Source organism: Clupea harengus, chromosome 1 (assembly GCF_900700415.2).
Source record: "Clupea harengus chromosome 1, Ch_v2.0.2, whole genome shotgun sequence".
Taxonomy (NCBI): domain Eukaryota; kingdom Metazoa; phylum Chordata; class Actinopteri; order Clupeiformes; family Clupeidae; genus Clupea; species Clupea harengus.
Window position 1 is genome coordinate 14,794,569 of NC_045152.1, and position 14,565 is coordinate 14,809,133.

The 14,565-nt window shown below is 41.7% G+C and overlaps 2 protein-coding genes across 2 annotated transcripts; both read left to right on the plus strand.

The window, feature by feature from the left end:
* The first annotated feature begins 345 nt into the window (after window positions 1–345).
* Window positions 346–3,265, plus strand: LOC105907486 (sushi, nidogen and EGF-like domain-containing protein 1). Its single transcript, XM_012835837.2, has 5 exons — window positions 346–358; window positions 2,055–2,173; window positions 2,392–2,667; window positions 2,837–2,932; window positions 3,078–3,265. Exons 1-5 carry the CDS (start codon window positions 346–348, stop codon window positions 3,210–3,212), a joined length of 639 nt encoding a protein of 212 aa, XP_012691291.1. The 3' UTR covers window positions 3,213–3,265.
* A 993-nt stretch (window positions 3,266–4,258) lies between these two features.
* On the plus strand, window positions 4,259–6,100 carry LOC105907485 (uromodulin-like). Its single transcript, XM_031565594.2, has 4 exons — window positions 4,259–4,549; window positions 4,749–4,909; window positions 5,340–5,585; window positions 5,868–6,100. Exons 1-4 carry the CDS (start codon window positions 4,259–4,261, stop codon window positions 6,073–6,075), a joined length of 906 nt encoding a protein of 301 aa, XP_031421454.2. The 3' UTR covers window positions 6,076–6,100.
* Window positions 6,101–14,565: the final 8,465 nt, after the last annotated feature.

Sequence of the window (14,565 nt, forward strand, 5' to 3'; positions counted from 1 at the left end):
GACTTAGAATTTGCCTTGTTAGCGTCCCTAGCCTAAAGTAGTGCATGGCTACTCTAAGCATGCTTTTGTGTTTGTGGATGGGATGCTGCATGCTGTTTAGAAATCAGCAGCTGAGAGGAGTGGATCCTGTCCTGCTTGTGAGAGAGACCAGGTGCAGCAGTCACCATGGGCTTTGCCATCTGTGTGTGTGCGCTATCCGCAGCGATGCTGATGATGGGTAAGACCTCCTAAAGCCGGTTCAGGCAGATTCCTGCACACACACTGGATGTAATATCACTTCCACTGCTTTGTGCCATTCTACTGGAACTAATATTCTATTATTTTTCTTTGACAGGTGAATTCACAATGGCACGGCAAGGTAGGCAATGAATTCAGAATTATTCAGCAATGAATGGAATGAAGCCACACCTTCAACTTTTTAATGTTTTCTGACTTAGGCCTTAGGCCCCAGCTTTGCGTTTTTTTTCATAATACAATAAACACACTACATGGGCAAAGCTATGTCATCTTCAGATCATCTTAAGACTTGAACCATGAACCATGCTATTTACAACAAATAATAATACTGTGTGTAAATCGACATGTGAACGGTCTTGTCATCACTCTACACCAGGGGTCATGAACTCAAATTACCCGGGGGCCTAGAGCGTCCAGTCTGCTCATTGGGGGTCCCGATTTTTTTTATTTTGAAATGTATTGTTTGGAGGATAACCCCTTGAGATGCAGCATCTCGTTGTAATGTATTATTCCTCGGAGCGACTTCAATGATAGACCAGCATGCTCCATTGCGTCACACAGTTGGTCAAATACATCCTTGGCTGTGGTACGGCCATGCATTGTTTTTACAAGATAGCTGGCTCAGACACCTCGCAAATACCCTCAGACGTATTTTTCAGTTACAATAACAGGGTTATTACATTGCACAGTGTCTATTTCTTGGTAACTTTTAAAAAATCTAAGCCAAATAAAGTCAAACACACAACTATGTTGTTATTCCTCGGAGCGACTTCAATGACAGACCAGCATGCTCCATTGCGTCACACAGTTGCTCAAATACATCCTTGGGCTGTGGCTGCGGATTTGGCCCGGGAGCCGGAGTTTGAGACCCCTGCTCTTCACATATAATGTTATCCTTAAAACTAGAAAGACATTTGAAAGAACAATCTGAAAGGGGAAGACATACTCACCCTACTAGTTTATGACATGAACGCAGTCCAAACAGTAAACTGTAAACCCAGAGAGCAATTACCTTTGGTTCGGATCCGCACGAAAGCCTTTAGATCCGTCTGTAGCTCACACACGGCTTCTGCCTTTTCTGCATTTACCTGTTGACAGTGGCGTAAGGAAGTTATGAGGCACACACATGCACACAGACTCACACGCCCCTGTACACACAAACACCATTAGGCGCATATGCTTTGGATAAAAGCGTCTGCTAAATGACTAAATGTAAAGTAATGTACATCAAAGAACAAAATAATACAAATGTATTCATCTATTTAAGCAGTAACACTGATGTCAAAATGAACAACTCCACAACCAACTACGGAAAAAAGGCTTAACATTTTGAATGATGACAAATAAGGTTGTCTAATAAAGTACAAATAAATCTTTATTTTGCTTTTACAACTAATCTAAATAATAATAATAATAATAATAAACATAATATTTAATAATAATAATAATAATAATAAATGACAGAATTAAATTACCACACTACTGCAAAAGTGATGCAAGGCATCATGCATATCTGTACAAGATGATGTGCTGTAGGACTATGGATCAATAAGTTTCCGAAAACTCCAGGTGCATTTTACCCCGTTTGGGCCTGAGGAAAATATACATGAAGCTACATAGAAATGTAGCATACCTATCATTTTGCTTAGGGGGACTGATATGTACTTGGTTTACAAGGCTCTGGTCAGTTTGGCACATAGGGATTTGTGTACTCCAGGGATACATGGCTTTCAGAATCATAGTGAGCATCCCATATCTATACAAGATGATGTGGTGCTGTAGGTCTATGGATCTCTAAGTTACCAACTTTCTTCCAGGTGTATTTTACCCCTTCGGACCAGGGGATTCATATTCCGCTCGTGCCGATGATGGCTGGGCCTTCACTAACATAGCACAACCATTTACCTATTTCGGTTATACATCATCCCAGATATACGTAAGTAAATGTGTTCAGCTCGCTTTCCTGGAAACCACAGAGCCAAAGAAATAATCAGTCTGTATTTGTCAATTACGATGTCAATATCTGATGAAAGAAATCCAGAAAAAGCTATTGAATAGGCTAACAAACATTTATCGTTCACAGACAACTTACAACTGTTCTATCTAGTAGCTAATTTGAGTTTTCCTTTACTGATGGATCAATTGGTGTTGCAGGTTAACAGCAACGGATTTCTCACTTTTGACAGTGGATCGTCAAGATATAGTCCATACCGATTTCCTGGTGGAACCCGCAACATCGTTTCCCCATTCTGGACTGACCTTGAAAATCGATATAGCGGCACTATATCCTACCGCGAGTACAACAGTGGCAGTGTTCTCCAGCAAGCTTCCACAGACATCAACCTGTACTTCCCTGGAATAAGCTTCTCAGCCTCCTGGGTCTTTGTTGCAACATGGGACAAAGTGGAATATTACTGGAGCTCTGGAACAGTAAATTATTTTTTAAGACCATATTATGTTTTCTGAAGCTTCATCAATTTAATAATTGAACTACTGTCTGGGACAAAAGAGGCATTACTTGTACTGGCTTTGAAATTATTTAAAAGTAAAACTACTCCAATCACTACTCTAACATCCTACTCTTGTCTCATTATCCAAGGAAATCTCATTCCAAGTGGTCCTGATCTCAGATTATGAAAGGTCATTTACACTGATGAATTATGGTGCCATTTCAGCGACAGGCCTAAATGTGCAGGTAAGCAGACCATACAGGCTAAAATGTCATGAGGTTCTAAAATAAACAAAAAAAAACAAGAATGCGCAAGACCTTATAAGACATTATAATATAGAAAGAAATGGATGTACTTTTCGTTTCAACTCTCACTTTCTTGGTTTGTTAGGCTGGCTATGACACCATCAAATCAACACATCATTTCTCAATCCCTGGCTCCTTCATGAGCAACATCACCGATTTCAGGAACACTAGCAACGTCAACAGGCCAGGTCGCTGGGCCTTCCAGATTAATGGTCTGTAGCTCACACACGGCTTCTGCCTTTTCTGCATTTATCTGTTGGCAGTGGCGTAAGGAAGTTATGAGGCACACACATGCACACAGACTCACACGCCCCTGTACACACAAACACCATTAGGCGTGTATGCTTTGGATAAAAGCGTCTGCTAAATGACTAAATGTAAAGTAATGTACATCAAAGAACAAAATAATACAAATGTATTCATCTATTTAACCAGTAAAACTGATGTCAAATTCAACAACTCCACAACCAACTACGGAAAAAAGGCTTAACATTTTGATTGATGACACTGATCTTCAGAAACTGCAACTGTACGAAAACTGTACAGAAACATTTAGCATTTTCTAAGGAATTAAAATGACAGAATTCTGTATATATAATAAGGTAAATGAAGGGAATGCTTTGTGTTCTGGTGAAAGCCATCCATAAATTGAAATCTATCACAGAAAGTTACTGCACAGACGGTTTGCTTAGCCTGAGCCATAACAATATCAGCATGACCTGCAGTGCAGTACTTGGTGCGCATAAAGCCTATTCTGCCTATTATACTGTAGTGTTACAATTAGTGGTCTACTGATACATCCAGGTGTCTCCACCGATCATATTTCACCATCATTGTTTCTGCCTATGCCTATTTCAATTAATTCTACCAATTCATCTGGATTTGACATGTTTTTGAGCAGCTGTTGTTGACCACGTTTAATTCTGCTCCTTTTCGCATAAAGGGACTACAAAATAACTTTATAACAGCCCAACAGGGCAATGCTTTATTAACTTACTGACACATACAGTACAACCTACGTGCATCTCACGCACTCTCACTTCAGGTGTCACATTCAAACAGGTCCATGTGGACACAATTACTATTTTTACAGACCCCTGTGAAGAGATGGACTGCACTGAGGATGAGTGGTGTGGCGAGACAGATGGAGTCTACGGCTGCTTCTGCAAGGAGGATCACCCGAGACCTCATGCTGAGTCCTATGGTAAGGTCTAACATGACTACCGACATTATTACTACTAATGGTACTACTGCTACTATTACTAGATGTTGGATAGAAGTGTATTATTTCCCTCCTTTATTTTCCCATATCACTCTTCCCCTCACCTTATTCACATCTTTCCATCTTTCTCTCTCTTTCCCTCTTTCTCAGACTCTGTGGAGTACTGTTCCAGCAGCACAGGCACCATGTCTCTGTCTCGCTGCCAGCTGTTTGAAGAAGGCTTCTCTGCTGTCGCCCTCCACCTCAACGACCCCAGCTGCAACGGCACACTCCAAGATGGCAGAGTGGAGTTCCTCTTCGACAATGAGAATCACACTTGTGGAACCACTCTGAGGGTACAACGGCTTCCACACCAAAGATTTACAAAATAAGCTATTCTTTAGAGGAGTGTTAAGCTTTGAGCAAAGCCAAAATGGCAAAACCCCAAACTGTTTAAATATGTTTACTCAGAATTCACAGCAGAACATGGATGAAACCATTGTTGGTTTCTACCAAAGACATTGACCCCTGTATGTGCTGTCTGTTGCCCAACAGAGCAACAGCACCCACTTCATCTATGAGAACTTAATCCAGGGGGAGGCCAACTCAGCCGGTGGCCCCATCAGCAGAGAGAGACGGATACAACTGCTCTTCTGCTGTGTCTACCCCCTCACTCAGGCACTCTCCATGGACATGGACATCAACCCCCTGGAGAGGTTGGTTTTGCCATTATGTCCGCACTTTTGCCTCACTTTTTCTTGGTTAGTTTGCAGTGCCTTTCTCCTGTGACCAAACACAATACATTGTTTTCATAAAGAACCAGTGATTGAGGAATGGGAGAATTCAGTCTCCATGAACTACTTATAAAACACAGTGCCCCCATCCAGATAGTAGTCTCCTATTCCTGACTCATAAAACACAGTGACCCCATCCAGATAGTAGTCCACTATTCCTCACTCATAAAACACAGTGCCCCCATCCAGATAAGAGTCTTTAACAATATTAAAAACAAAACACAAACACAGTGCATCAACTACTCCCCCCAAATTAAAGCCCCTCATAGAGGAACTAACACTTTCATCAAAGCCTAAGCTTTCTGCCTGTCTGAAAATGAACTGGAACATTTTTTTGTGTTTATTTCTTCAGTGTTGTGACTAAGAAGTTACCAGGAGGTCAAGGAACCTACCGTGTCCGAATGATTCCCTATGAAGATGCAGGATTCTCCCATGCGTTCTCTGGGAATGTGACTGTGGCGGTGAACCAGCGGATGTACGTGGCTGTCCGCCTGGACGGAGTGGACAGCCGCCAGATCGCCCTGGTGATGGACTCCTGCTGGGCCACTCCTGTCAATCAGGCAGACTACCACATCCGTTGGGACCTCATCAGAAACGAGTAATTTGTACCAACTCACCAATACACCCACTCTTCCCTCTTACATACCTTACTACCAGACTACCACACGTGCCTTAATGGATAAGGGACGTAGAGCTCCTACAACATATAAAACACATGCTATTTACCCTACCACAATATCACACGTGCTTACCACCATCATAATTTGAGTCCTTATTTGTCCAACCTTTTTTCTGTTGCTCATCATGTGGGTTTATACCCTTCTTCATAAGTCCCTATTGTCCTCACTGTCTCTTTTTCGATATGTTATTCCCCCTCTAGGTGCCCCAACCCCGATGACGACACAGTGGAGCTGCTTCAGAATGGCAACAGCACATCAGGTCGCTTCTCCTTCAAGATGTTCTTCTTCGTTGCAAACACCTCCAAGGTTTACCTGCACTGCAGCATCCACCTGTGCTTGGTGGCGAGCAACGACTGCACAGCCGTAAGTTCACCACATCTAGAGCACATCAGGAGGGAATCTGACTAGCAGAGTAATGTCAAGGTTTGGCTATAATTGTAGCCTAATATGTTCGTCACAGATGTTTTAATAAAATACAGCTTTGCTGAATGTTTGTCAGATTAGGAGCAAATGTTAAAAATAAAACTATTCTGTTTCTTTTCTCTTCCTGTTTACAGCACTGTTACCCAGGTTACCCCCAGAGGAAGCGCCGCTCTGTTGATTTCCATGACAGCGCCTCCATCTCACTGGGGCCTCTGGTTTGGGCCAGTGGCAGAGCAGGTAAACATGGATAATTCAACACTGACTACACACAGCTAGTTGGCAAATGTCTGTGTGTGTGTGTGTGTGTGTGTATGTGTGTGTGTGCAGGCGTTTTGATCCTTTGTATGTAATTAGTGCTGTTAGGGGTTGTAACCTACCTGACCCTAGATTAGAGACCTGCCCATCCCACATTCACTTTTTGTGGTCTGAAATGTTTCCCTTGAATCCAAATGAATTCTGTCATCTCATTTGTGGGTTTTTTTCCCAGATGGGAGAGACGTGAAGGCCCCTAACCCTGTGAGGGTGTCTAAGGCCTCTGGTCAGTTTCTTGCCATGAAAAAGAGGAAGAAATTGTTACGTGCTGATAAACATTAACATTGTATTTTAGTGTTTTCCTTAATTTTTTTGGTGAAGGGATTGTTCTTCTTAAACTAGCAACCCAACTATATAAAAGTGGGAGGATAAAGAGAGAGACAGATGGATAGAGAGGCAGACAGACAGACAGATAGAGAGACAGAGAGACAGAAGTTGTAATGGCCAAAGCTGCAAATAGACAAATGGCAAAACCCTCCTTGTTGCTTTAGCAATGAAGAAAATGAAGGGTTTGATAGGGTTAGGGTTATATAGGGTTAGGGTTAGTTCCCTGAGGGGTCTGTTTTTTTAATACACTTTTTATGAATTCTATTAACAACATATAGCAAACGGTTGTCATGAACACACACATAAGGAAATACAATAATAAAATATATTATTTTTGCTATCCTGCTTTGTTTTGAACTGTGGAATTCAGGCACTGTGCTCTGTAAAGCGCCTTGAGACAATTTTATTGTTTTGGCGCTATATGAATAAAATTGAATTGAATTGAATTGGAATTGTGACCTTTTTACCACTTAACCACTGTACCACTTTTACCACTTAACCACTGAGTTTGTTTTATATTTATACTCTACAGAAATATACAAGTAGCAATTTCAACTTGTTGTGTTAACCTACTCATCGCTCAACTGTCACCAGCTTGGTCTGTACTGAAGGGTAGGGTCCAGGCCCGGGGTGGGTAATCGGGAGAATCGGGAGAGTTCCCGGTGGGCCGCTTCACTTCTGGGCCGGTCGAGAATTTAATTTTTTGACATTTGTCACGTTAGTCCATCTTCTCTTAAAGTAGGCTACACACGTTCCGCATTCTGACACCACAGCCTCTGCATGGGTTGTACCATGCGAGGAAGTTCTCCCCTCCTAAATAGAGTTGGTTGGGTCCATAGCCCGTCTTTTCAAAAAAAAGTTTTCTCAGATAGGCTACCGCCAGGCCGGCCCTACCGCAACGATATGCGTCAGGGAGGATGGATGTGAGGAAGGGGCCAGGAGGGGCTGAAAAAGCCAGGTTGAAAAAAAAAAAGCCATTGGAAGAGGATGCTGCCAAATGTGCCAAGCTTACCGATGTATTTTCAAGAGGACAAACACAAGTGGCAACTGGTAAAGAGAGACATAGGCCTAATGATTAGCAACGTAACTATTCGGCTAACGTTGTAGCGTTGGTTAATATCGTTGTCAACCTATTCGCAAGCAAAATTATAAATTGAATTAAAATATTAGCCTTTTTATATCACCCAATATATGGCGATCCATAGACTTTGCAAATATTATGCAAATATTGATAACAAAACTCAAACTTGATCTGTGTATGCAGTAAAATGACTCTTATTTTTTCTTTGTAGCTTCTGAGCAGCAGATAAGCCAGTCTCCTGCTGAAAATGATGAGCCCGAAATGTGCAATGAGGAGGCCATGACTTTAGGGACAGGTAGAGAGGATAATAGAGTAAACAATATGAATTAAAGTTATTTAATGTGTTGAAAATTATGATTGTAAAACAGTGCCGTGGTGGTCACAGAGCAGAATTGCAGCTACAATTGTCATTGGGCCTGTGTGCAGGGATGGGTATCATGTAAGGTCAAGCATCATGAAGGCCAGGGTGCAGGTGCAGGCCAGTGGAAAGTAACAAGCAGTCAGGAGGGGGTTCACTCACTCACACCCACACACACACACACACACACACACACACTCGCACATAAGCACACACACAAGATGATGGCAGTCAAGGTCAGACCAGGCCTCCAAAAAAGTGATACCAAGCAAATTGGCAGGAGGGTCTATCTCCCTCAAAGCAAAAGTTCCCCCGCAACAGGTGAGCGACAATATTCTGAGTGGCCAAAAGCGTAGATAAAATATGAGGAGATATAAGGGAATATTCTGATTGGGTCAGTATAGATGGAGGTTGAAGATCGTGACTTGCAAAAAAAGGGACGAATTATGAGTATAAAAAGTCAATGCATTGGGTGTTTTAGTCAGAGCTGCTCCATGGACCACCACTCTCGTTTTGGATGAAATGTCTGCAAGGATGGAATAAAACTTCAGTTTATCGCACTCTGGACTTCTGACTCTGATTGAAAAATTACTTTAAGATTTGGAAACAGTTGTTAATTCGCTACAACAAATGTAAGAAAGAGCAGTATGTGACTGTACTTGATGAACCAATATGCATTGTTTGCTCAGAAGTGGGTGTAGTAAAGATGAATATGACCATGATAATGACCATGACAATGACGGCCCCCATGAGGTCTCATTCCAACAAATCTGGCCTACTCTGAGTCTGACACCCCTGCTATATGCCCTTCTGCCATTTAATACTCTCACAGTACAACCTCCTCACAGATGCTTATCATGTCATTGGGTTAGCATATACAGTGCCCTCCACAATTATTGGCACCCCTAGTGAATATGAGCAAAACAGGCTATAGAAAAATATGTCTTTGCTGTTTATCCTCTTGGTCTTTCACTCAAAATATTCACAAAAATCTTACCTTTTCATTGAAGTAAAATTATTGAACGAAAAAAAAACTGTTGACCTTAAATAAATATTTTTCCCCAAAACATGTGTGCCACAATTATTGGCACCCCTAGAAAAATCTTATAATTAAAATATAACTGAAGTATATTTCCAGTCATGTTTTACATTTTTAAGTTCACCTGTTTGATAAGGAACTCTTAAGAGGTCAACCATGACTTCCTGTTCCACTGGCGTACAAATATGAGGTGACACAGGCCAAATTCCATTAGTCATTCATCACTATGGGAAAGACCCAAGAACACAGTGACGATGTGCGACGGAAAGTTGTGGAGCTGCACAAATCAAGAAATGGACACAAGAAAATCTCTAAAGAGTTGAAAATACCCATTTCCACTATCATGGAAATAATTAAGAAGTTTAAAGCGACAGGAGATGTTAAGAATCAGCCTGGAAGAGGACGTGTGTGTACATTGACCCCACGCACCGTGAGGAGGATGGTTCGACTGGCAAAATAATCTCTAAGGATCACAGTTGGAGAATTGTAGAGGTGAGTTGAGTCTTGGGGTCAGAAAGTCTCCAAAACTACCATCAGACGCCACCTACATCACCACAAGTTGTTTTGGAGGGTTGCCAGAAAAAAGCCTCTGCTGTCAATCAACTACAAACTAAAGCGCCTACAGTTTGCCAAATGTAAGTCAGACTTTCAATGGGGCGAGTTATATGGTCAGATGAGACCAAAATAAAGCTTTTTGGCAACAAACATCAAAGGTGGGTTTGGCGTAGACAGAAAGATAGCCATACAGAAAAGACCCCCATACCCAATGTGAAGTATGGTGGCGGATCTTTGATGTTGTGGGGCTGTTTTTCTTCCAAAGGCCCTGGACATCTTGTTAGGATACATGGTATCATGGACTCCATCAAATACCAGCAGATATTAAATGAAAACCTAACAGCCCCCTCCAGTAAGCTTAAAATGGGCTGTGGTTGGACCTTCCAGCAGGTCAATGATCCGAAGCACACCTCAAAATCAACATAAAAATGGTTCACCGACCGCAGAATACAGGTTTTGCCATGGCCATCACAGTCCCCCTACCTAAATCCCATAGAAAATCTGTGGGATGAGCTGAAGCCGAGTCTACAAACGTTGACCTCAGAATCTGAAGGATCTGGAGAGATACTGTATGTAGGAATGGTCTCAGATCCCGTGCCATGTGTTCACCAACCTCATCACGCATTATAGGAAAAGACTCAGAGCTGTTATCTTGGCAAAGGGAGGCAGCACAAAACATTAAATTAAGGGGTGCCAATAATTGTGGCACACATGTTTTGGGGAAAAATATTTATTTAATGTCAACAGTTTTTTTTTCTTTCAATAGTTTTACTTCAATGAAAAGGTACGATTTTTGTGAATATTTTGAGTGAAAGACCAAGAGGATAAACAGCAAAGACATATTTTTTTATAGCCTGTTTTGCTCATATTCACTAGGGGTGCCAATAATTGTGGAGGGCACTGTAAGTTTCTGTTGACATTGTCCATCACACAGGTTGCATGTGAGAGAAGCTTCTCAACCTTAAAATTTGTGAAGAATAGGCTACGAAGCTCATTGAGTCAGGACAACTTGGAGGCTTTCATGTTAATGTGCACAGAGAAGGAAATCCTCATGTCTATAAGCAACGACACAGTTATAGATAAAGTGGCTGAAACCAGTGCACTGCTTAGGCGGTTACTGATGCTGTAGATGCTGTTGGTGGTATTTGCAATGTAACTGTATACTGTACTGTGAGTTGAACTGTAAACATCAGTTCAATATGCCTCTTCATTGAAGAGTGGGATACGTTTCAAATGCTTTATTTAGTTATTTCTGCTTTTGTTAATTTATCAACCTATCCTTGTGGAATAGTGGAATGTTTTTTTGTTAACTTCTCAGCTTAAGTGGATTATTATTTAACCTTTTTAATTTGTTGAACCATGGTATTAATAAAAAAAAACTACAGAATAGTAAGAGCTGAACTGTTGCTTCATTTATCCAATTTCCACTACCATGGAAAAAGTGGGCCGGTCTTGGGCCTGAAATTCCCGGGCTGAAAAGTGGCCCCACTCCGGCCCTGGTAGGGTCTAGTCACTCACTGATGTCACCAGCTTGGATTGTACTGAAGGGTAGGGTCTAGTCACTCACTGATGGACATACTAGCCCAAAGTAAATCAGGTGGCCAGTACAGGAAAAAACAAAACATGGCGGACAAAAATTCCCCACTTCACAAATTGTTTGCATAAACACCACGTTTTTGGTCTAAGGCCAACCGGAAAGAGAAAAAGAGATGGTGGTATCAGAGGTGATAAGTTAAGTTATTTAAAGTGCTGTTTGTGCACTATGCAGTGTAATGCCTTTTAGTGATTTAAAGTCTGGTTTGTGCACTATGCAGTATAATGCCATTAAGTGATTTAAAGTCTGGTTTGTGGTTTCACACCAAGATATATTGTTATGTGTAATTGTACCTTTTGACAGAGACAAGCGGGCTCTCACAGGTACGCTCCAAGACAGAGTCGAGGTATTTCAGTGGAAAAATAACACTATTTATTAATACAAGGCTAAATGATGGATATAATGGAGAGGGGACAATAATGAACGCAGTGAACGGTACGCTAGACCCAGATCACACCTAGGCTAAGGCTGGGTTAAACAAATAAATACAAAAGCAAACAAAACAAAACAACTGAGGCAAAAGCTGAAATCACACTAAATTTACAACAGGCAAAGCAGCAGTGGACAAATCTTCCTTGATGTATCACTGACAGAACAAAACCTGAAAATTGGGCTTCCTGGCATCTCCCAAACAACCTCGACCCGTCTATCTATATAGTACGGCGGGGTGTGCTCGCTCGTTGTCTTCAAACCAAGACCTTCAGCAGCGAACCGGCATGCTACCCGGAGGCATCTGGTGAACTTTCAGCAGCAATAGAATGGAGAGTAAGAATGTGGAAAACCCAGAGACCTCCACTATCCTACCTGGTGAGCTGGTTATACACAAGCAGCACTTTGGCTAATGAATGAACAACCACGGAGTGCTACTCTGGGGCGTGGCAGAGCAGGACCGGAGCTACGGTGGCTGCTGGGAGACAGGACCGTAATTCTGCCGGTTACATATAGATCTATATGTACCTTGCTATAGCTTGGTCTTCCCCAGCTAATCACAGGGGAGGCAGCTGATATCCAGCTACAGACACAGAAGTACACCATAGATGTCCACTGAACCGCCCCCCTTATGTGCCCTTGTCGTCATTGTGCCCTAAAGGGGTTCAGGCCCTGGGCTTGTGTGCGTGGAGCAAAACGTTTAGTGCAGATTAGAATACTGAGTGGAAAATAAATACAATAAATGTAGACCATTTAATTTCATTCATTATTACTATTGTTGTTGTTGATGTTGTTGTTGTTGTTGTTGTTCTTGTAACCTTCTCTAGAATGGTGTCCTGGGTGATATTTCAAGCAGCAGGATCACATACAGGATTACACATGCAATCGAGAAACGTGTGTAAGTTTCAGTGACACATGCCCTCTTCAGCACTCCCTGCAGCAGTCTTTCTCTGAGTTGACAGCTGGGACTTGTGCCTGCATCAGTAAGGCTTCACCTCATGGCCCTCCTCATCAACAGATTTCTGATTTCATGATTTCAGAATTCATTACGCTCCTCATCAACAGATTTCTGATTTCATGATTTCAGATTTCATGGCACTCCTCATCAACAGATTTCTCATTGCAGAATTCATGGCACGCCTCATCAACAGATATCTGATTTCATGATTTCAGAATTCATGGCACTCCTCATTAACATATTTCTGCATTGGCTCACTGCCATTGGCATAATGCAGGTCAATCATACTGAAATTAATTTAACTGTCCTATGAAGGCAAGACAAAGTGTCAAAATGTCTGCACCTTTCCGCATGTTATGGAATAATCAACTGTTTAATCAATCAGCAGTGTAATAGCTGAACTGGCCTTTATAATTGTCTGTGCACTGGTTTCAGGGCTTAATATGGTTATTCTCAACTCTTTATACCTGTCAAAGCAAGGGAAAGATGTAAATATTTCCAACAAGATTACTTGAAGCCGTAAAATACACTAAGAAAGCTGTTTTGTAAACAGGTTTGGAGGTTACATACCTGACCTAAGTGATGACCCACCTCCAGGCTGTTTTCGGTACCAAGCCATCTATAAAAGAGATGGGGAGAATCGTACCTCAGAGATCCAGAGGAAACTCAGAGCGCTACAGTCACATTCTGCACAACCTCAGCCTGAATACTGGTAAGGTGGATTTGAGCAAATTCTGATAACTATAGAAGTGAAATTGTTGATGACAATATCTCACAATTTGAATGTGCATTTTTTAATTCAACGATAATAATACTATGAATAGATAAGAATTCCTTAGCAAGTCAGCATCGAGTACTTAACAAATGGTTCATAAAGAGTTTTTATAGGAGTTGGAGGAGATAAAAGTAGAGATATAGACAAAAAAGAGCAGGAATACAGAGATAATTGATGCTTACAGTAATAATATAGTCTTTATACTTACCTGGGTCTGCCAGTACTCTGTCAGTAAGTGGAAATATCTCATTATTTTATATATATATATACATATTATATTATATTATACACTTGTTTACTTGCAGAGCATTTTATATTGGCAACTGCCTAAAATATTCAATAACAATAACATAACGTGACACGCAGATAAGAAAAAGTAAATACCGCCTTTAGTGAGCAAACTGTAGAGTAGTTCATGTGTATTTTAACACCTTGATGAATGCTTTGTTTGGGGGGGGGGGGGGGGTGGATGCCGGGTGCGATTTGTCAACAAATCCCCCCCAACAAATCGCACCCTGGGTGGATGGATGGGTAGTGAATAGCACAGTGGCGTAAGGTAGTTACGGCGGGCCCTAGTGCATGCTATTATGACGGCCCCTAGGGCACGCAAGTTACTAGTTATGAGGCACTCACACACCATTAGGCGCATAGATATACCCGTTTCTAAAACTGATTGTTCCAATCCTTGATTGTGATTGGCTAAATCGCGTTCCATGCCGTTGTAAAATCCAGCATTACCTTTCAAGTTGTCCTCATAACATTCTATGATAACATTCCATATTACTGCGCATGGAATATTTCAAAGAAAGAAAGACGTTACAAAACTGACGCTGGTCTAGAGGGGAGAGAGATTATGGCAGTGACGGGACATAGGTGCGAGTCGTCACTTACCCCTTTTCCACCAAAGCCGGGCTGGTGCTGGTTCGGTGCTGGTTCTTATCTAAGAACCAGCTCGATTTTCCACCGACCGAGAGCCATAGTAGGGCTAGCTACGTCTTTAAATCACGTCATACGCCTCTGTTGTCCTAGCTGAACATTTTGGAATGT

Excerpts from the sequence above, each read along its gene's own strand:
- LOC105907486 (XM_012835837.2), top strand. Across the intron at positions 2,668-2,836 it reads ATTACTGGAGCTCTGGAACA|GAAATCTCATTCCAAGTGGT; the intron begins GTAAATTATTTT and ends TCATTATCCAAG. Across the intron at positions 2,933-3,077 it reads CGACAGGCCTAAATGTGCAG|GCTGGCTATGACACCATCAA; the intron begins GTAAGCAGACCA and ends TTGGTTTGTTAG.
- LOC105907485 (XM_031565594.2), top strand. The coding sequence starts at position 4,259 with ATGTTGGATAGAAGTGTATTATTTCCCTCCTTTATTTTCCCATATCAC. Across the intron at positions 4,910-5,339 it reads GACATCAACCCCCTGGAGAG|TGTTGTGACTAAGAAGTTAC; the intron begins GTTGGTTTTGCC and ends TTATTTCTTCAG. Across the intron at positions 5,586-5,867 it reads TGGGACCTCATCAGAAACGA|GTGCCCCAACCCCGATGACG; the intron begins GTAATTTGTACC and ends TTCCCCCTCTAG.